This window comes from Oncorhynchus clarkii, chromosome 16, assembly GCF_045791955.1.
Source record: "Oncorhynchus clarkii lewisi isolate Uvic-CL-2024 chromosome 16, UVic_Ocla_1.0, whole genome shotgun sequence".
NCBI lineage: Eukaryota > Metazoa > Chordata > Actinopteri > Salmoniformes > Salmonidae > Oncorhynchus > Oncorhynchus clarkii.
Genome location: NC_092162.1, coordinates 40005016 through 40028291, shown reverse-complemented (window position 1 = coordinate 40028291; position 23276 = coordinate 40005016). Strand labels below are relative to the sequence as shown.

The 23276-nt window shown below is 39.1% G+C and overlaps 3 protein-coding genes across 4 annotated transcripts; all 3 read right to left on the bottom strand.

Moving 5' to 3' along the window:
* Positions 1-768: 768 nt before the first annotated feature.
* Positions 769-4312, bottom strand: LOC139368436 (homeobox C8a). Of its 2 annotated transcripts, none has more exons than XM_071107328.1 (2): positions 3548-4312; positions 769-2444 (listed from the first exon to the last, which is right to left on the bottom strand). In XM_071107328.1, exons 1-2 carry the CDS (start codon positions 3981-3983, stop codon positions 2116-2118), a joined length of 765 nt encoding a protein of 254 aa, XP_070963429.1. In that variant the 5' UTR covers positions 3984-4312; the 3' UTR covers positions 769-2115. The 2 variants fall into 2 exon arrangements, with proteins under 2 accessions (XP_070963429.1, XP_070963428.1); XM_071107327.1 differs by having other exon boundaries at positions 769-2450; positions 3548-4298.
* A 3972-nt stretch (positions 4313-8284) lies between these two features.
* On the bottom strand, positions 8285-10847 carry LOC139368435 (homeobox C9a). Its single transcript, XM_071107326.1, has 2 exons — positions 10277-10847; positions 8285-9182 (listed from the first exon to the last, which is right to left on the bottom strand). Exons 1-2 carry the CDS (start codon positions 10845-10847, stop codon positions 8935-8937), a joined length of 819 nt encoding a protein of 272 aa, XP_070963427.1. The 3' UTR covers positions 8285-8934.
* Positions 10848-19460: 8613 nt separating this feature from the next.
* Positions 19461-22571, bottom strand: LOC139368433 (homeobox protein Hox-C10a-like). The gene is made up of 2 exons (XM_071107320.1): positions 21857-22571; positions 19461-19738 (listed from the first exon to the last, which is right to left on the bottom strand). Exons 1-2 carry the CDS (start codon positions 22569-22571, stop codon positions 19461-19463), a joined length of 993 nt encoding a protein of 330 aa, XP_070963421.1.
* Between the last annotated feature and the right edge of the window lie 705 nt (positions 22572-23276).

Here is a 23276-nt window from a genome sequence, read left to right as displayed (position 1 = left end):
TAAATGTCAACTTGTCATTAAATAGTATGATTGCTTTTGAACAGGACATAGTTACTCATTGATACAGCTTCAACTGATATCAATAACATTAGACAATTGTTTTGAGATTGTTGACTGTCTCCAACAGACCCACAAAACAACAAATCTGATTGTACATGATACTGGAGAACTATCTCTTAAAACGATTTGTAATAGGAGTGACATATTTCTAAGTCAATTTGAGAATCCATCAAATCGTTGTATTACTTGGGTCACATTGAGTAGCCACAAACGGCATAGCAACTGATAATTTCAATTGCTGTGGTGAGAACATTGTAACTATATGTAACAACGTTGTAATTATATCAGTGACTAATGGGGTGGAGACTTGTCTGTTTCCACCATTACACTGTGAAAGAAGTTAACTGTGGTATCCTATTGCATTCCATATAACCTAACTTCTGCAGTCGCCCTGTGACACCGAGAAGCTTCTGGTCGTCGACGAGGCACACTATGGAATAATATGCTTAGGCTGCAAGTGCAACTTCAAGTCAAATGTTACCATGAGTGTCAATAGTTGCATCAGATCTAATGTCTAATGGCTATCGGCACTCTAACAATCGACCGTGTCTCATTTATCTAAAATGCTTTTGTAGGGCATCGATACTGTATGTATATGGTGGGTTGCTCCCTGTAGCGTAGACAGACAGCATAGAAACAGTAGCCTAGACATGCTCAGTCATTCAGTCATTCAGTTAACAAGTTCTTACGGCCATAAAGAAGAGGTACGATGGTGAGCCATCTTGTTTATTCGTATTTTTACGTTAACAACAATGGCGGAGATACACAATTCCGTCTTTCACGTGAGAAACACCAGCAAACGAGCATACTGTTCACATCAATAATATAACAAGACGTACATTAAGATTATATTCAGTGCAAAAAAAACTACGGTATTATCACCAGCACATTAAAATAACACGCCTTACTTTTTAAAATCGTTGTAGGCTAATTGTAGCAGGTATTATTATCATACAGTCATGTACGTTTTCTATAGGCAGTTTTAGTTGTTGGGGGAAATATAGGTTTTAGTCTAAACATAGCAGTGCCGTTATTATGGAATACAAATTCAGTAAAAGGCAAAGTTCTGTTTTAGTAGGTAGTGCCCTGGTACAATCTTGCCATATCGGTTACTTGGCTTTTAGCTAACTTTGTCTTCCTAAGACTCACAAATTGTCTTAAACAAGCATAGGTATATATTGGGTAAATAATACATAACTTAATAATATAACGTTAATATAACACTATAAAAACAATATCATATGAAATCTCTATTTAGAAATCTCTATTGCAATTTCCCCAGGTTTAGGTAGCATCTTTATTAAGGATTTAAAACGATTGCATGTCCCTGGTAATCCTACCAAAATCCTATCTGAAGTAAGAACTAAATATCCTTGTCTTGGCTCTTCACCACAAATGACAATGAAGTATTATACAAAAAAACTGAAAAGAACAATAAAATGTGTTTTACATATGGGCCTGCTAGTCAATGTTATTTCCTCGGAAGTCACACTGCTGTCATGACATTAAACATTAAACATATTGTTGAGTTATATTTTGCTTACGATTTTAAATGGCAACTATTTGTCCATTGTGAATTTGAATTCTATTTACAGGATTAGTTGGCATTGGTTAAGTGTTGTTGTACCCTGCTCTGTCTGCCTATGTGTATTTGTTTGTCTATGCTTTTGTTAGGAGATTACATAAAATCAGTTTTTTTATCAAATAAATAATCTAAAGTGGCCTATAGCCTACTCCATTAAACATGCGTTTAAACAGAGATCACGTATAAGATACATTTTCTAAATGCAATATTGCCGAATGTAAATGTTGTAAGGAAAAGTAAAAAACTACAAAATAACTAATTTGCATCCATATAACTCATCGTGAAGAGGGAGAAATACATACATAAGTATGCCAGCAATATCTGTGGGATCTTTTTTTCCTTTCCCTTGTTGACTAATAAAACAGTGGCCATAAAGTTGACGCTCTCTGCCTCCTTCTCTCCTTTCATCGTCAATATGGTTCCTCTTTTTTTCCCTTTTTCTGCCATATAACCATAAAAAGACCATAAAATCACTCCTTGGTCTCCTCTTTCTCTTTCTCTTCCGCTTCTTTCTCTTCCCCCTCTTCCCCTTCACCGTCCTCGTTGCCCTCCTCCTCAGCCTCAGCCTCGGCATCAGCATCCGCCTCTCCTCTCTGGCCCGGAAACTTGTCTTTGTTGTTTTCTTTTTTCCACTTCATTCGCCGATTTTGAAACCATATCTTGACCTGCCTTTCGGTGAGACTCAGGGCATGGGACACCTCGATCCGCCGCTTGCGTGTAAGGTACGGATTGAAGAGAAACTCCTTCTCCAGTTCAAGTGTTTGGTAACGACTGTAGGTTTGCCTTCCATTCCGCCTCCCTGGTGCTTAAATGAAATAGTAAATATGGTTAGCTTATATGTATTAGATATTGTCTTTAACATATTATTAGTAGGACTACAGTAATTTGATCATCTTAATGAAAAACACAGACTGGACTTTCCTGAGTTAATTTGATGGTGGAATTAATATTTTAAAATCAAGGAAAAACAACTAAATCTAATATATTCCCACATGTAGTATAAATTAAATATGATCTGTTTAGTAACGTTTACTTTTTCAATTATGTAACTGGTAACTGCACTACACACACTCACACAAACACACACATTCACACACTCACAACCACACACACACTCTCTCTCACACACACGCGCGCGCGCGCACACACAATAGATACATGTTCTTCTGCAGATTGCGGAGGAAGTATCTTAGGCCTAAAATATTTTTCTAAGATAACACTAAAAACACTTGAAACGATAGTTCATGATGTGTTAAATTATAAATTCTATCACACCCTACATTACCTTATTAGCTTGGTTTAGGGCAAGGACATGTGAAGAGATGAATAGCAGGTGGAATACTGACGTTTAGAAGCAAAGTAGGATATTTGCATTACAAATCGTTTATTGTTTCAGTAACAATTTGGTCATACAATGTTTGGGCACTCCGTTTAGTAGGTCTCTATTTAATTTAGGATGGCAGGGGATGGGGACAAGTTGTACTTCAGGTTCTTCAAATAACTCTGGGTTTCAGTTTTTTTGTCATTACAGATATTCTCAAGAAAAACACTATCCGTGTCACCGATACCTCTGTCAAGTGAGACAACTTTTTTTTTCTTTACATGGTAACCGAAGTTGTTTGTTAGAAGCTTATACGTTAATATTACAGGCCACCTGATATAAGATCTGAGATTACATAACTATTGTTTATAGTGTATACTCGCTATAGCTATGTAATCAATTGACCTGTATATTCTGCTGCACTAAAACGCAATAAATAAAGACATTCTCAATTCCTTATTATTACTTTTGCTTTTACGCACGCAGGCACACGCACAAACACGCACACAAACACACACCGCGCACAAACACACATAGTTACTCGCACATATGGGAAATAAAGTACACAAAATCATTCTAACCGTGAGGTCTCATCCAAGGAAACATAATACTGGGAGACGAGTTCTGATTTAAGTGGCCTTGTCCTTCTCCGGGGTTAGAGCCGTTAGAGGATTTAGAGTCTGGGTATTGCGCGAGGCTTGCCTCTTGCTGGGTACCATAAAGCGGTTGCCTCGGTAGAGCTTCATATCCATAAAATTTCGTTGCGTCTCCATGGCAAGCCAGCGCGCAGGGGTTCTGTTGGTATCCAGGATTGGAGATCCCCGTGGTCCCATGGTGAAAAAAGTCCTGGACATGATGGGAAGGGTGCTGAAAGCCCGATGCAGCTGCCCCGGGTCCGTAGACCAGCGTGTGGCTACGGGCAACGCTTTGTGGGAATCTGCAGTCGTAGTAAGTTGGCTCCAGTGATTCGCCTCCTTTGTATTTGGAGAAAAGAGGGTTAACAAAATATGAGCTCATTGTTTAGTTTGCATTAAACAATGGAAGGTTTCTTCGTTGTAGAATATCCCCGTTCTGGATTGTGGCAGCCTTTTGTTTAGGTTCCCAGTCGCACACAGAACACAGACAAACCGGAACTAGATGGAGAAACGCTGCCCGTTTGGACAAACAGTCTCAGGCAGCTCTCTCGCGCTCCAACACTCTTCTCATCGAGTTTTTCTCACTATCTCCAGTAGTTTTCCTTTTTTCAGCCTCAAATCCGGCTCATGTCGTGTGCTTTGGATATGTGTTAAGGTTATAGCTGGCTTGCTCCGCCGACACAGTCACAAGCGCTTCTCTTTTTTTTCCTTCTTTTTTTTTTAGCTTCCCACCCAACCACCCCCACCATAATCCTCCCTCCCAACAACCCCCCCAACTCATCTTTTACCCAAGCGGTCAGCGTGTACATACACCATGATAGACAACCTGCACTAACCATTCTACTACAACAAGAAAAATGAGCTCAATATGATGCCTATGATCACCATGTGAAAAAGCTAAACTCTCAAGTTGTCTTTGTGGCCAAATTACTATGACACATAGAGCTACTGGAGCGGACTGGCCATCTGGCATTTCAGGCAAATGCCAGATGGGCTGGACCATGTTTTGCCCAGTGGGCCTGTCTAACTTGGATTTTTTTTTTAAATCTGGCTAATAATGGGGGCCTCAAGGAAGATAATATGGCCAGTGTGGGGGCCTGGTAGAAAAAATGAGACGTGGGGGCTCAAGGGAAAAATAATGGGCAGTTTGTTAGAAATGCTAGGGCCGATTTTTGGTCCAGTCCAACCCTGTAAAGCTACACATATATAACAAATACATTAAAAAAGGCCTTGTTCTTAATAAAGTCATCATATGTAACCTGCGTATGTAGTTTGAGAGCCATTCCTTATATCAAATAATGGTTTAAAAAGGGACGCTGTTAGCTGTTAGCTTAGCCTACCATAAATACACAATAGCACTGCTTGAGGGCCCACTATACTGCCTGCTATTTATGACAGGGTAACAAAAAATAAAGGCCTATATAACTATAAACGAGTAGGCCAGGCCTAGCACATATAACTAACTACAAATGTGTAATGCTTTAATAATGATAACGGAAATAATAATGATAATGGCATCTTTAACAAAATCACAAACCCATTCAAATGTCTAACCCTTGTAGCTCAACATTAGCGCTAAGTTTTCATACTTGAGCTATAAGCGCTTTACCAGTCCCTTGCGCACTTAACTACAGAAGGCCATGAAACCCCGGCATGAGCAAACATAAATGAGGCCTGTATACCCGACTCACTCTACTGACCCTGTTAAACCTATGAGCAAAAGTAGTAAATCTGCCACGTTCAGTTAATAAAATGTTACATTAGACTACATTAGATGTCTCATTATTTCAGCGGAGATATCGATAGCGCGGTGTTTATTTCAGTTGTGTATAGCTTAGTTGTAGCATGGCCTCTCCCTGAATGCGCGCTCGTGTTGGTTTTGTGGTGTTACTGACGATTTTTACACGTCATCGTAAAATATGAAAGGCCCACAGAGAACATTTACAGACTTGTAACAGTCTATAAATATCCTGATTGCTGTTTCAACAACAAAAGCACTGAAAGGGACTAAGAAACAATTAGACTATAATAGTATGCTTCTGATGTAGGCCTATAAATGCTGTTAACAACATTATTATTACAATAGCTATTAGCATATTATTATTATCATGAGGTATTATTAGGATCTGGTATTAGTGTTAGTTCGTTATTAGGGGTAATGCTTATTCAAATATTCAGTGTTATTTGTCAATCAATTGCAGAAGTAAAAACGTTCTCTGTTTGTTCATTTTACTTGTTTGAAGATCTTTTCAGATAGGCCTACATTGTTTTTATACGGAAATGTCTGCTGTTCTCTTAAGTATGGGGTTTATTAAATACAAGGTTTATGGTACAAGGTCCACGCCTCTCCAGAGAAAAACTAGACCAACTGCCATAAAAAACCGTGGCTAGGAAGTGATTTCAATTGCGTTTAAGGTGAAAAATGTTATGTTTTCAAATGTCAGTCCAAATGTTAATTGGCCTTCAATGTTGATGCAAATATGCAGAACCAACCTAATCGATTCGGCTAACGTTAGCTCCTATACATAAAGCTTGATGCGTTGCTAATAGTTTATAACCACGCATAATTAATGATATTTGATTAACATGTGTACAAACCAGCTCTTAGTCAACTACACATATTAGGCGTATACGTTCTACTAACGTGAAAGGTCATAACATAACATGTGTGAATGGGAAATGTAGGTTCATTTTGGTGTGACCCATCCTACAAATAGCGTACAACAGGCTCCCCATACGCGCATAAAATGGTTCAACGAAGTCATAATCTATGTCTTCTGTACCCATACCTACACAAGTGAGACAGTCAATTATATCACATCTTTCAATCCTTTTTCTTAAAAATGTGATGAATGACGAAAACTGCATTTATTCCATCAGTAGACCTATAGACATTGGCCTAGCCCTATTCGTGCACCACGCAAGGCCATAGCACAGCAGCACATAGCAGTACAGTCGGTCAACAGTGTCATCTAGTGTTGAGTTCGATCACCAACATTCATCTGCACCACGCATGCTATCATCAAATCGACGTTGCTTACATGAGGGAGAAATAAATGCAGTCGTATACATAATCAATATAGGGCCACAAATATGTGTTGAAAATGTATTTTACGACCTGTCAAATAAACTATATCCTTATAGGGCCTCCAATATTTTGCATTTGCTTTTATTTAAGTAGACCCCCTCAGAATAGTTTTTGACATTCTCTTCATATGGATTGTCTTAAGATAACGAACAGGCTTTTCTCTCTTCTTGCGGTCATATAGCCCACTCTGCCGTGCTCAGAGAGACCTGCCCAGGGGGAAGGCAGTAGGCTTGTTTGCGGTGGGCCCAACAGACAAACTAGCTGTAGCAAGTCCCCTTTGAACGAGTCCACCATCGCCCACCGTCCCACCATTAAAACCATAAAGTAATTTAGCCCAGACGTCTAGCCAGTTAGTCGGGTTTGCTTTGTTCGTCTGAATTTGAGACAAACAACCGAGCTCCAACAGGGCTGTAAACTCAGCGTTTTTGTCCTGTGCGGAAATACACTGGATTGGGCTTTGAAATTACAACATCCTGTCCATATTGTTCAACATCACAAAAAGGCAATTTAGGCCAAGAGCCCAGGAAACAAATGCCAGACGTGAATTTATTTTCACATTAGGAAACTTTAATTTCGTTACATTTCAAACAAGACGAATGGATCGAAATATGTTTCTTACAATTCAATAATTATAATTACTCTCTCGCTTATGAAGAAGTTGGTTTAAACTATGCCTATAGCGTTGGCTACAAGATTTGTTCAGAATTCCTGCGAGCCTAACTACTTTTTCCTTAGCTTCACGCACACGCAAAGGAGCCTCAACACATGGATAAAGGTTAAAAATATAATAATATCTTCATAAGCAGCTGCTAGTATTTTTGCTTAGGAAAATAAATTATTACACGTGACACATATGGCTAGGCCTGTGACGACACAGGCTCATTGGCCAAATGTTTATATGAAGTTGTCTTCTGCGGTTTTTGTCACGAAATAAATGTCTATTTCCTTTCCAAAATATGAGTAATGACTGTTTCCTATTTGTTCTATAACACATTTTACTGCTACATTTTGATTTATAGGCTATGTCTTTGATGTTTACGCAGTGCAATGCGAACTAGCTGTGGTAGTTTGTGGACAGATGTGGTGGCCTCTGCATACCAAGTGGTAAACTTAAATTCATGCATTCAAATATAATTTGTATCAAAACAGCACAATATAAAACAAACGTTTTGGGAAATCATATTTAGTAACAACCTTGATGTGTCGGCGAACTTACATCAATCTATTCGAGAGAGAAAAAATAACCCACTTATGGGCACACTCTAAAGAGAACTAGTCTAAAGATTCTGATTTGCTTGCAAATACTCGAAAGAGGATTAGGAAATGTTCCATCTGCTTCCAATATTCCACACAACGTGCAGGGAAATTGGGATATTTCATTTCTTACAGGTCTCCTGATTAACACAAATGCGGTTCGTGTTGCCTTTGTGTTGACATCATTATCGATACATTGGCTATTTTACGCGCAACAAATGTGCGCTTTAAGTTCCAATATGTAGTTCTACATGTGGATCTAAATTGGTCGTAAGATTGCATGCATATTTACGTTTGTTTTACTTTGAGACGTCTGAAAAGAAACACAGAAAACACAAGAGCCTCGTGGTAATGTTTATATTTGAGTAGGCCTATATCTACACGTATATAATGAATGAAACGTGCCTATACAATCGACTGAATATGAAATGCACAATTAGGTACACCAAACGGTTACGTTACCACATAGACGCAAGACAGACATTTTGTTAAGACGGCAGATGTTCTCTTTCTGTATAAAATGTGCTACTACACCCATAGCATAGAAAATGAACAAACATGGAAGAAACATTCACAGGGACATCATAAATGATGGAGTGAAGAAATTAAAACAATTCAAGTATTCTCTTTCTTATAGGCCTACTTCGGGGCAGTTTTTAATTTGTCCAAAATATCATTAATTCAAATGTCCCTTATAACAAAGAAACACATACATGTATCTTCAAAGTAAGTGCAGAATGTTTTATTTTCTTGGAAAGGGGTTCGTTTAAAACTGGACAAAGAAAGGAGAGCATATAAAACAAAAAATATTTCGCAACAAACATGGAAGGTGGGGTTAATACAAAAACTAAAGCCAACCCAAAATCCAACATTAAGAAGTGAGCATAATGTATTTTGGTTTATCTTTGTTGTTGTCCATGGCAATAGTGGTTATTTTACTGTTGTCTGATGCTTGTTTTTGTCTGATGACGTTTTTGTAACAATTCCTTTATTATTGTTCTTTGTTGGCGTCGGTTTTTTCCTTGTTCATTTTCTTCATCTTCATCCGCCGGTTCTGGAACCATATTTTGACCTGCCTCTCAGTGAGGTTGAGGACTCTTGCCACCTCGTATCGACGGTCTCTGGTAAGGTACATATTGAACAAAAACTCCTTTTCAAGTTCGAGAGTCTGGTATTTTGAATAAGGGCACCTCTTCTTCCTTGTAGAACGCGCGTGAATCCAATTTGCCACTGGGTTATCTGCAAATAACACATGATCAGTCAGCAATAAACTTGAAGCAATGACAAATGAAACAACAATCATACAATGGCCCTAGACTATAGCCTTGTCCCGTGGGTCTCCAGTACAAAACTAGTGTATCTCCAGATAAAGTATGTATCAGCAAATGTAATGCTGTAGGCAACAAACGTCAAAACATGTAGGCCTATCTACAACATTTAGTGATGCTTTTCCAGCTTTTCTCTTTCTTGGACTTCTGAGAAATGCCGTCGTAAAATACTCAATGGGCTTATTCACTTTATAGGCCCATAAAACGGCCTGTGGTTCAAGCCTTTACAAGTCAGTAGTGAAAGTCCCTCGAATATGTTGCAAACATTCCTCAAGTTGTTTTTGGCGTTATACCTGAATTTGGCTTGAAATGGAAAACGTTTAGCCTATGACAACAGACAACATATAACCAACACATAGGCACCACGTGTTCCCGTGTTGCCATGATAGTTATTTATCAGGGTTTCTCTTTGGTGTTTTTTCTGAGAATATCCACTTTTACTGGATATACTTGATGCTTGATATAGCAACATAATATCCCATTGAGATTATCTTTAAAAGTTCATTCAAGGTAGTGTATTTTTTATTTTATTTATGGAGTTAGTGGCATACTAGCATAACATAAAATAGTAGCATAAACCACCAAAATGGTGACCACCAAAATAGATTAAAATGACGATCAATGTTGAAGTATTTGGCACATAAAATAGGCTACCTAATTGGTTTAGACGCGAGCATTTTACATTTCAGTGTCCCTATACATTCACAACATCCACACTGGCTGTATCCGAATTGTTTTTTGAGACCTATTTTATAACCTGCTCGTCGTTTTATAGCCCAATCCTACTAGCGTTTGTCTCTTTATAAGTCCTCAACATAGCCCCCGAGCAGAGAAGATTCAGTCGAGGAAAGAAAAGATGAATGAAAGAGCATATTATGGGAAAGAGACACTATAGACCAGCTCTAAACCAAACGCAATTAACACAGACAGAATATCATCCAAACACCCCCCCCCCCCCCCCCCCCCCCCCCATTCCCGGTTGTAAAACAAGGGGCTTGAACTTACTTGGGTCTAATTCTGGTTTCTCGTCTTTATGCTTTCCGGAAGCCAAAAGCTCGGTCTCGGGAGAAGGGATGTTCGTTTGGTTCTTTTCTCGAATGTCAGCGGAGGTGCAGTAGAGATAATCCGTGTAGTTGCGTCCGTTGGAGGCGAGGCAGTCACCGGCTCGATGCTCCTGGAAGGCGTCGGGCTTCAGCCCATAGTGTCTGCCGTTGGCTGGGTAGCCAGGGAAGGACATGGTCCCCGAGATCGGCTCTAGCCATGACCGCACATACCTTGAGTCCGTTCCTAAATGAGGTTGGTGGCTGTATGGGTGGTAAACCACTGAGGACTGGGAGTGAACAGGGGCCCAAGAGCTAGTAAACACGGGTGGTTTCGGGGAAAAGCTGCAGGACGGATAGTCACCACACTCCGGTATAAGGGACGTTGGACGAGGGCCGGTAGAGTGCGAACCAGGAGCCGAGAATCGAGCCGCAAGAACATCCTCGCTTTCATGGTGTATCAAGGAATCCACATAATAATTACTTATGGGACCCGTGGTCGACATGTCGATGGTTCCGTTCTCTTTTACATGCATCCGATTATTATATGGAGTGTGTGTACTTTTTTTTGATCTACCCATAGAACAATCAACGCAGGTAATTATTTCTCAAAGCTTCCCCATCTGCAATTGGCTGCCTTAGCAACACGTGATTATATTTTGCCCCACAAAAATTGCACAGTGGATCAATGCGCGGGTTATCACAGCATTACACAATATATGTCTTATAGAATCATATTCAGATGTTTTCCCCTGGATGAATTAGAGGTAAATTCAACAGTATTCTATCCTGACGTTGATAAAATATAAGTCAAATAGTCAAATATATCGTAAAACAGACTAAGGTTGGCTAGGTTTGAAATCGCAGGCACTATTTGTTGATGTAATCAATCTCTGTCTAGTGTGCGCAATATCTGTAGTCCAGTTTCATGCGCGTATAGACATAGTTAAGTAGTAAAATAGATCATTAAACTCACTCTCTAACACATAAGGCGTTTTATTCTTTTGCATTTTTCATTGTATAACGCTATTCCTTTTTTTTATCGGGAAAAGATAGTTACTCTACTTTTTTATATTACCATGAACCGCATGGATAATATTGGATAGTCTATGATATTGTAATTTAGGTAATGTAATATATGAACAAGAAAAAAGTTTGCACGGACTACAAATTGGCATTATGGGGATATGTTTTCCCAAAATTGAGTACGTATGCTTTAGATATGAGGAGGATGCTTGAAACTACTACGATGCTTGAAACTTTGCACACTACAGCGGTATATTCGGCAAGTGGCCGGCGGTGCATGTTTTTATGTCCTTCAATAAATTTTTACGAGGACCATTTGATTGTTCATAAACTTGTCGTTAATAAAACTGCAGTCGAGTTCCTATCTTAACATAAAAGCAACACTGTCCATGTGGGACAAGTCCCATCAAACTGGAACGCTGAGGACGGACAGCAATGACAGGGACTGGGGGACTATATGCTGCAGAGGAGAGGAGGTATTGGTTCAAGGAATAATCCGGCTAGAGATGCAGGCTTGCAGACGAATAAACGTTCTTCTTTGTAAGACTAATATGGTATTAGCTGATCTCTGATCCCAGCATAAGCCTTTTGTTGTCATTTATGCCTATAGAGCAGAGGTCTGTGTATATTCTGCGGCTAACAATAGCCTACAAAATGTGCATTTCAGAGTGTGTACTTCTCATCTCAGCCAGGCCCATCTGTATAAGTCTCTGTATAAGGCTGATTCCGATTTGCTGCAGTTATTGACCCCACAAACACATTTAACGACGATGGTTCGTCGAATGCATGCTATGGTAAGATCACAGACTTTCATATTCAAAATATTACATTTGAGCTTTTATTGTCCAATACGAATTTAAGACAGACCGCTAATCCACAATGTCAGAAATAAAAATAGACATAGCCTATTATCTCAAATCTTATTATTGAATATTGAATAGTTAAAGATGGCATCTTCGACAGGGTCTTGTTTTGTCATTTAAGAGCTGGTAGTGTGATGTCTCGAAGTCATTGCGTTGGTGACCTAAAATATCAAGGGAGGTCATTCGTTTTTGCGTTAAATTGAATAATGGAATGGAAACTTAGACATATAAAAATGTGATAATTTCTTTCATTTCTTTATCTAATTTCATTGCATTACTTGAACTTCCTGCAATGAAAACATGGCCTTTGTACGGTAGTCTGTATAGCATCCTTAGCTTTTGAACAATGAAATGTAAACACCTAATAAGTCTGGAACTTGTAGCAGGTTTAAATTATAGTGATTGTGTAGTAAAAGATAACTATGGAGGTTGGGGACGAAGGGCGTTGTTTGACTTGCAAAGTTGGGCAAAAGCATTGTAAGGTTGTGTTATATCTAATGTTTAAAATAGTGTTAATATTAATCAAAACTGTTATCCATATATTCTTATCATTACGATGCAACTGAATATCAAGACAGTCAAATAGAATGTATTTTGCTCAAATAAAATAGGATAAACCTTGTGCTCGCTAACGTTGGCTTTTTCCCAGTAGATACGCAGTTACCATTCAGACCCAATGAGGGCACCAGACTATTTTACCCCTAGGGGTTTCCCTTGATATTAAACCCATTAAATCCTAAATATAAATATATTTATATATAATATAAATATTATAGACAACGTGATCTGTCATTAAAAGTCAGACACACATATAATACTATAATTTCAAACAAATGCGTAATACACGCTTTATAACCTTACCCATGCGGCAATATGGCGACTTTATAAGTGACCAGAAAAGTCAAAAAGGCAGGCCAGTATGATGCAGAGAAACTATAGGGAACTATTCACAATACTATGAACAAACAGATCAGCATGTTTTATGACAGCGGGTCGGGCATACTGCAACGCGTTTTGACCAAACGTCTTCCTCATGTATAGCCTTTATTATGGTCAAACAATAGGAAAAAGGTATAGGCTATTGTTTAGTCGTTCATAATTTCATTGGTAGAAATTACATGAATGTACTTAATTAATATATGCACTTATGTCTAAGACAGAGTAGCTTGAGTCTTGTTTAGTATTGTTTCCCCCACAGATATGAAATTCATCTACAAATATTACTATTGGTATTGCTGATTGAACGGAAATGCATTATTTAACAACAAATATGATTACATCTGGGGACAAATATCAGTTTTATGTCATTGTTGACAAATGTATGCATGTTTAAAATCCTATTTTGTCATTATTCTGCTGTATTATTTGTATTTATTTGTTGTGCTGTTGATTATTGATAATAAAAAAGAAAATATCACATTTATGTATCCTGGTTTCTTAAGTTGTGGTTGGTTATTTACGTTTTTGCTCCTGACCGTGATTCCAAACCTCTGAACATTTCAATCGTATATCGGCGTGTAAAGCCATATCACGGAAGCTATTGTTATGATACCAGTGTAGCCTATGTATTAGGTAGTGATATAGACTCGCCTAACTCCTGATTAAAGAGCCGATAATGTTGATTCATTCAAATTATTGTTTTTACTGTGTATTTTACCACAATGCTTTTATTGTGCGTATGTTGTGCAACCCAAATGCACTCTTCCATATTTCACCATGAACCTTGATCATTGTCAGTCATTCATTTGATTAACGTTTGATCTGGTTCTTAAGTTTTGGTAAATCGTTTAATTCAACCTGTGCACGCACGGACGACGATCACAAGAGAGTCTAACTGATTTGACACATTATCTGAAATGGTTATGTCTATCCTACTTTAGGGTGGGGTTATACGTGTCTCTAACAACGCTATTCTATCAAATTCCATTCATTTTAATAATGTCTCTCAGTATTGGGATGCAATATAAGGAAATGCTCTAAAATGGTGCATTTACACACTGATTGTCAACTGCTGGTTTGATATTTGTCTCGCTGGAGCAATGGCAGAGGAATTCACTGACCAAACATGGTTATAAGGAGAGGACTGCAGGAGACGAAAAGGGCGCAGACTGTCACTGTAGACAACAATGGCGTCCAAAGATTCTCTCCTCTCAGTGGAGGGGTCAGACTGCAATATATTGTTAGCAGTCAGATTAAATTCTTCATTCAAAAAGGGCTACAAGAGCTGGGTTTTAGAAATGCAGATTTTATTTTTGCACATGCATGTTTCAGCCAATCAACATCTTGTCCGAAGATGATGTTTAACATGTATGTCCAAAACATACTAGCTATACTACATAGTAAAGATCGTAAGTTCATGATATAGTTTCAAATAAATACCAAGGGAAATAGCAAAAAAAGTAGATTTCAGAAATGTTAGTGTTAGACTCGCTGTAGGCCTAAGACTGAGTACTGATGTATAAATGTTTAGCAAAATAATCAGAAGCCATACGTAGCGGAAGCATGTTTCATTTGAAATCTAATTCGATATACTCCTAAATCATTTGGCAAGTTTTAAACATCTTATGTACGATTATATGGATCAAGGTCATTGTTGGAAACTGTGGTGCAAATGTGTGGAGCTAAAATAATATACAAATCCGGAGAACAGTAAACTTGGAAGCTAGATTTTTAAATAAATATATTAAATCATAATATTTACATTCAACATGTCAATTCTAGATAGATGGAGGTTTTAGCTTAAAATTGCACTCACCTCGCATAACAATTAACATTATTCCCGAACGAATTATGCAAATATCGCATTACAAACTAGTGATCACTGTATTTAGGTGCACTCCTACATGAAGGAACTTCAAGGAAGTACTTTGATATATGATGCATATTTGAACAAGGGATATTTTTTCTGTTGTACAGTCCAAACCTAATTTGAATCGTCAAATGAATTAGCCTATACAGTCCAGGTTAAAATCTTACCCTCAAACCTTTATGTTTAATCACCAAGGTGCCAATTTGAAAACTATTCAGTGAACAATATATTGTTATGCTGCTAAATAACAGAAACGCAAATCCTTTAAAAGAAATCGCTAGTAGGTAGCTGTCTATATGGTTCAGGCAACAGCTAATTTAGGCAAATTAAGGATGAGGTAGGCATATGAGCTCCCCAAAAGCTTCGTAGCACTATAATCGTTAAGTCCATCATATGATCCGTCGTTAGTTTAAGAGCTTTTACTGAAACCGTTTATATGACTAAAGGTTTATAAAGCGGTTACAGCGGAGCACTTCAATCATTAATTAACGAGAAAGCCAGACCACTTGTAGAACAGCCAAGTGCTTCGTTGGGCAAATTTCCCTCTCTGTGTCAGATCACATAAAAATAGACAGTGGTGGGTGCATATGGTATGGTCCTGTATTCTGTGGGCTAGAATTACAGCAATTTTCCCACAATGCACCGACATTTAGAGTATTTCCGCAGTAAAATGTTTTGTTGTTTGTTTTGTTACTGTTGATAATACAAATGACAGTTTTTGTTACAGTGTAGGCCTACTTGTGTATTATGGTGCGTTAACTCCTCATAACGCCGATGCAATGCGACAATTCAGAAAATGAACAACTGCCAATTTATAGGTTATGCACGGACACACACACACGCAGACTAGTATACGTGCCACTGTGCTGCACCATTTATGTTTACATGTTTTACCCATTTCTTGTGTATATCCTGTATTCTAGTCAAGGCTCATCCTATATAACTACTGCTGTAGACACATTTTCTATTCATATAGTGTATCTATATATATTCCGGACTCGTTCTGATATTTCTTCATTTCTTTCTTTACATTTTTGGGGGGGGGATTTGTGTGTGTTGTTTTCTATTGTTATGTATTACCGCGCTGTCTTTTTGCTGCACCTGGGATAATATCTGCAAAATATGTGTACTCGACCAATAACATTTGATTTGATTTTTGTGTCATAATATAGGCCCTCTGCAAATGCTCGCATCCGGTATCAGATACCTCCGGGCACGCCTTTTTTAGATATAGCAGTAATCATGCACACATTTTGTTTCACCATGACACAGCTATCAGCTCTAGCCAGGGGTGGAACATGGGTGTAGTCTATGCGCGATCTCGCGACACAGTTTCATGATGAACCAGGCTTATTTATATTAGCCTGCATTATGCATATACTTAAACACCCGGATGGTGGTGACAATGAGTTCGCCTTTATGAAGATAATGAAGCCGCCCAGTTACACTGCAGATATACAGATACCGGACTGTGAAGCCTTGCGTTAAAGTGACAAATTCATCCAATAGCTTAGCCATTCCTTTCTTTTCTTCTTCCGTGCCCCACCTGTTTTAAGATGGTCAAATGCAATTCTTCACTCTATGACAACATACTATTTGCAATGGCAATTCCTATTAGATAATACGAGAAATTATAACCTGTCTACAAAAGAGGCAAAATTAGCCAAGTAATGTGAACCTTCATTAAAAATACCTGGTTACGTGTTCGTGCGTAATTGCTGTGCGTAATTGTGCACTAGTACGAATTCGAACAGTCTCAGTGTGAGTGTTTGAGTGTTTCCTCTGGGTGTCAATTCGAGTGCTGTAAATTATTTGTCAGTGGTGCATTCCAGAGCGAGACATCTATTCACTGAACTGAATGAAAATGACTTTGGATTCCAGACTGTCTCTGTTAGTGGCACTGACTGTTGTGAGAAGGGGGTTGATATAACAACAAGGCAAAATGGCGAGTAAATATAAACACATGCTCTCCATTTAAAGAGAGGGGACTTTGAATGTGCCATGTTAAAACACGTTCTTGACCAAACGTGAAAGAATTGTGTTGTGTATTATAAATACAACAAACAGTTGATTTTCCTCGGCCACGTCTTGTCATTTGGGTCATGTGGACCTAGGTTAACCTAGTTTCATGGATCAGATCGTTTTTATTTGAGAACGTTGAGGAAACGGAAACAATCAGAAGTGTCATCTGAAATATAATTTGATAATGGAGTCATTTCCCCCTGATCCGAAGAGGTTGCAAATGCATTATAGGTCAACAAAATTAGAGGGATATTCAAAGGTCCGTTCAGTGAGCCCAATCGCACACGTGCCACAATCAGAGATATACTGGTCTGTGATCAACTTCTATACAGAAGAGGGTTGAATAGCCTACATAACGACAACATACATTATTTCCACATTTTATATTGACTTTAAGGCCAATAACATTGTACACATTTGAGGGGAAATAAAAAATACATTTAATTAATACTTGGCAATGTTGCTAACTGGCCTACAGCTCGATTCACTCTTCATATGTAAAGGATATGCTCATCATATATTGATGGAAAAAAATGAAACCCAAACAAAAGCATCATCAGGGAAACCTAAGAAGAAACCAGTAACGAAATGAAAAGGCAACGAAAAAGGTCTAACGTCTACCCCATGTTGTTTACAGCCCATTCTCTCTATGAGAATCTAAAGTACGTTTTACAGCCCGTCACAAACATGAGAGCCGGGGAGAAAAGTCTCCGTCCCGGCTATTACAGCTCCAGTTCATTTACAATGCCATTTGCGAGGACTTCAGTCAGAGTCTAGGGTGTAATTGAACGGAAAGTGTCGCCCTTGATGAAGACGAACTGACGTAATCAAGGCAGTTTCTTGTTGCGGAGCCAGGAAGCGAATCCCAACAACATGAAACTACCTAAACCACGCTTCAGCTGCGCAAGATGGGGTGTTCCATCGGGAAGGGAGACAAACAAACAGCAAAACACTCAAAGCCAGGTAAGGATTTTATTGTCTGTCAACCATAACATAGCTATTACCAGCATAATGAAACAAATAGGAATCGTTCATCCGAATGTACTATATCATTGTCACTGTCATCCTAAATAGGCTAAGTGTGTACAACATTGAGAACCAACAGCAAATTAGGACATTGAAATAGCTTACTGTTAAACCGCAGAATAATAACAAATGGTGTCTGAAAATGCCCAACTAATAAAGGGAAAACTATTTAGACAAAGTATACATAATCGATATCAACACAGCAATAACAAAACCAATGTCTGGTTCAAAATGCTCAAAATGTTCCCAAAAGAAGAACGTCAAATCAATTGGTTTAATCAGACAACCCATCCCATCTCGCATGCTCGAGAGCGCTGTCAAACAAGCTCCACTGGCAGACCAACCGGCAGACAGGCGTGACATCTCAAAAATCACAGCTGAGTTAATAATACGTACCTATTTGTGTCCTACCTTGAATTTCCCCGGAGACACTCTGTCGTGGTGGTCCTTATTTATTCAAGCTGTCTTTGATGTTTCTGTTGTTGTTGTTTATCATCCATCCTTTTCGTTTCTTGACGAGATAACAAACAACCCTGTATCGTCAAATAAGTAGTCGGCAGACTACATAGCAGAGGGAGCCCGTCGAGCGCGTTGGTGACTCAAGTACAAAGCAGACACTCTCCACTCTGTAGACTAGCCTAGCCCTCTCCTCCACACACGTTTAAACGATGCATCTTTACTGCAGCAGCCAGCTAGCACATTATATTTGCAGATCATAAAATCCACCCCGAGCTCATGCTTCCACCACGAGACGGTCCTGACATAATACTTTTATGACCTTGACTTACTGTGGTCACCTGGATACTATTTAAACCAATCTCTTCTATTAAAACGGCCATGATCTTCCCACTCTCATCTGCAGCCTCTCTCTCTCTCTCTCTTCCCCTCTGTCTTTTCCTTTCTCAGAGTGCTAACATGATAATAAGGGGAAGGACAAGCTATATGTTATATATTTCATTTCAAATCCCCTCCTTTATTCTATTGGACACGATTTTCCTTTAGGAATCGTCAACGGGTCTTATATGACGCAAGCAACAATGTGCATGCAAACAGTGCGAATAGCCTATCATGGCCTACATAGCAGAAGCAACTAAACTAAAGACAACAAGATGAAGCAACGGAATGAGGAAACATTCCAAAACAAACAATGTCTGTTTTCAATCCGGCAGTTCTAGCAGTTCTATGTTGGCAGGGCAACCGACACCTCTATTCAATGTTAATGTGTTGAAAGGCAAACTCAACTGCTGACCCGAAACCAAGTCCCTCCTTGATAAAGTAATGTACTCTTGGGCATCGTTGAAATATTGTCCTTGTATGAAGGCACACTTTGTGTGTGTGTGTGTGTGTGTGTATGTGTGTGTGTGTTTGGGTGTATATGGAATGGTTTTATAGATACAATAATTTTAAGTGAAGTTGTGGACTGCCATATGATCCCGTCCACGACATTCCTTATTGAGTTTCTTGAGTTTCATCCTTCGGTTCTGGAACCAGATCTTGACTTGTCTATCGGTCAGATCGATACTCTTACTGATCTCCAGGCGGCGCTCGCGAGACAGGTACATGTTATACAAAAATTCCTTTTCCAGCTCGAGCGTCTGGTGCTTTGTGTACGGGCATCTCTTCTTCCGTCCACTTGTGGCTTTTAACCAGTTTCCTGGAGCATTTTCCAGTGTAAAATCATCTGTAGACATAAAACATGGAAAAGGTGAGCATACTGAAGGACTACTTCCGTGTTCAAGGCAGTCTATACCAGGCCTTTTGCGTTCCAATTGGTCTGCGTCAGGTCTGCACTGCCGCACCGCAATGTCTGGACTGTCTTTGACAATCTTTATTTCGAATGCACATTCAAGTTCTTGATCTTGAATCAAATGTCCACGCGCTCTATCAAATACATGGGTTCAAAAATCATCTATTTTTGTCGACTTTCTTCGAACGCTTTGAACGAAGATGCAACAACAAAAAAATACTTGATGAATGATGAAACATAATGTATAGGCCTATTCGTTTGGCAGCAATACTACATCCGACCCACTTGTATTACTGTCCTATAGCCCTGGTTTGAGGTTTGAGGCTACCCTACATGGAAACTGGAGAGAGATTGGAAATAGCTGCATAGCCAGTACTTGATTACGTATATTCAAGGGTACACGGATAACATACATGGTTACTTCCCAGCTTCGATTTTCTTAGGAGTAAATATTTCCAACATTTTGAAACGATTGACGAATTCAACGTTGAGCAGAATATAATAGTGTCATCTCTCGATTATCGGTGGTTTTATTTTCTTCCCAAAGGCTGGCCAAATATGAAATGTTAGGCGGCTACATTGTGGCGGTTGAAAGTAGTATTTTGTGAGGCAATTACAAATATAGCTCTACCCCAAAATATGTAGCCGAGACTGGACGGTTTTATAAGACAAACGAGGGATAGTTTAACATTTTGCAGCAACATTTATTTAATGCACGTTGGCCCAAATAGAAATTCATTTTTGGCAAACTTGAACTCTACTAAACTGAATTCCATAGCGTTAGCTAATACAAATACACAACGTAACCAAGCAATGTAATATTCGTATTATTAATAATAATAACAATAATAATATTCATAACAATATCACGTGGACGATTCGTTAATAATATATGTATTCACCCTTTACCTTTCCTTTTAATAATTTTGGATACACACAACACTTATCCACCCGTTATCTATTACAAGAAAAATAAAAAGGGAATATATTAACTTGCATGACGTTTACGCTAGCTAAACCACATTGTTATTATAAGAAAATGTATTTTATATGCAAGGTGATTTTCATATAAATAAAACGAGATATAATAGTTTAAAATTCAAGGAAAGACAATTTCGTGGACGCTATTTCAGACTGCGTCTATCGTACACTGTTTTACAACAAAAAAAACAGTCATTATCGAAATTAAGACGTGATGTACAGCCTAAGCTGTATTCTGCTTTATATAACGTAGGATATAGTCTAACGTATATAATTACACCATTATGGTGAGTCAAATTAAGTTGTTGCAAATGGTTAGGCCTTCTTTATACATTTGAAATGTCCCGTGTAGTGTCTGTGTGTGTGTATTTGTCTGGTCAATCTGTTTGATCTGCACGCGCGTTATGCGTTATGAGTGTGTGTGAACGTGTTTATTTCAATGATAACGGCCCATCTCACATTCTCACATGAATAGAAAGGTGATAAATGCCGTCGCCACGGTAACCCCTGCTAGGCTAGACCATTAAATGCTTGTTCAGAATGTCTCCAAATGTTCTGGATAGAACCAAAAAGGATTCTATTGCTTGCTTCATATATGGCACCCCTTAAGGTTCTAAACAGAACCCTTTTGAAGGGTGCTTTGATCAGAACCCCAGGGGTTATTCTTCGTTGAATCAAAATTGGTTATATAGAATCCTTGGGTTCGATATAGGGTTCTATATGGAACCAAGTACGATTCTATATAGAACATTAAGGGGTGCCATATATGAAACAAGCATAAAACCTTTTTTTTATCCAAAGCTTTTTTTCTAAGAGTGTACAGTAGATATAGCATACACAATTGCAGAATATCAAAACGCCCACTGAAGCTTAGCTCATGCATGCAGAGGAGACCATTTTTAGTACACCATTTTTAGTACACCATTTTAAAAATTGCCACATTGTATCTCACAACTGTTTTATGGTACGTTTTTAAGTATGTGTGTGTGAGAGAGAGAGAGAGAGACAGGAGAGAAGGGGGGGGGGGGCTTTTTGGGTTACCTTTCAATTCGCTGTCGGAGTTATCAGAACAACTGTCAGTCTTTGCGCTTTCCTCTTTCATGCTCTTTCCCTGTTTTGCCTTTTCGTTGCGCATTTCCTCGCTGACTGTCTCCTGGGTAGATTTGCTCATTTTAACCGTTGATTCTCTGGGTGATTCAACAGATGTCGTCACCTGGTCCAAAGAAGCAAAGCCTGTCCCGACCTGCTCTTTTCGCTGTCCCCTGCTCCCTCTGGGGTATACCTGTTTCTCTCCTCCATAACATTCGGACGTCGCCGAGACAGCGGTTTGGTCGGTCTGGCTGCTACTATTGTTCCCAAGCCGGATGTAAGTAGCCAACTCTGTAGCGTCCTTATTAGCCCTGCTGCTACTGTCACCCTGATACAGACAACAGAACGCCTCCTCTTTGACGTTGTCGGTTGGAAACGAACACGGTTGTAAACTGGACTGGGCAACAGGTTGCTCGTCCCTGTTAGTTTTGGAAGCCGAGGTCCATGTGCCCAGTTGGGATGACAGGTAAGGCGCATCTTGGTAGGAGCCGAGAGGGTGGCTGCTCAGAGGAACCTCGTCTTTTTTCGATCCAACTACTCCAAAATGTCTCATCATTGAGCATCCATACTCAGATGCAGCCGGGTGGATGTACATTCCATGGTTGCTGTTGGAGTAGCCTTCGCCTCTATAGGAAGATGATCCTCCCATCAAAGAATCCATGAAATGACCCGCAGACATGTTATCCTGGCATGACATTATTTGTATTGTTGTTGTTTTTTCCCCCGTTTCTGTTCCTGTAGTAAAGGTTTTCTGGAGGAGAATAAGGACAGTTGGAAGCTGACATATTTTGGGGGCCAAAAATATCAGCAACATAATTATGGATTCTTGGAGCTCCATGTCATGTGATTTTCAGACCAATAGCAGTGTGGAAGTGGCCTTGAGGCGCCAGGCTGGCATGACGTCAGCGTGGTCAAGTTGGTAAGCAAACGGGCTTTAAGACGGTGCAAGGGCGCTCTCTAGCGGATAGTTTTGTGTAAAGACAGCCATGGGAGGAGTAAACAAACGGGTAGATAAATATTTTATAATCACTTACTTGGGTATAACCGAAATGAAATCTAGTTTAAAAAAAATCATTGTTAAGACAGGCTAATATTAAAACAAGACAGAGCAAATAGTTCGATAAATATGATTATTTCTTGGAACTCGCTCGATGCCACTTGGAAAGCCACTTCTAGGTATTCGTCAACAGATTCAGGAATAAACCAATGGTCGCATAGAATATGTCAGCACCACTCTCGGTTAGGCCTACGTTTGTTTGGCAAACGGATTTTCATAAGAGGTAAAACTTTAGACTATTTGCCATAGACCAACCGACAGGCCTCTGTCAAATCACTGTAGCTGCTGTGGCACCAGCAGTTGCATAAGAACATTTGCTTGCCTAAAATCTATTTAAAAGGTTAA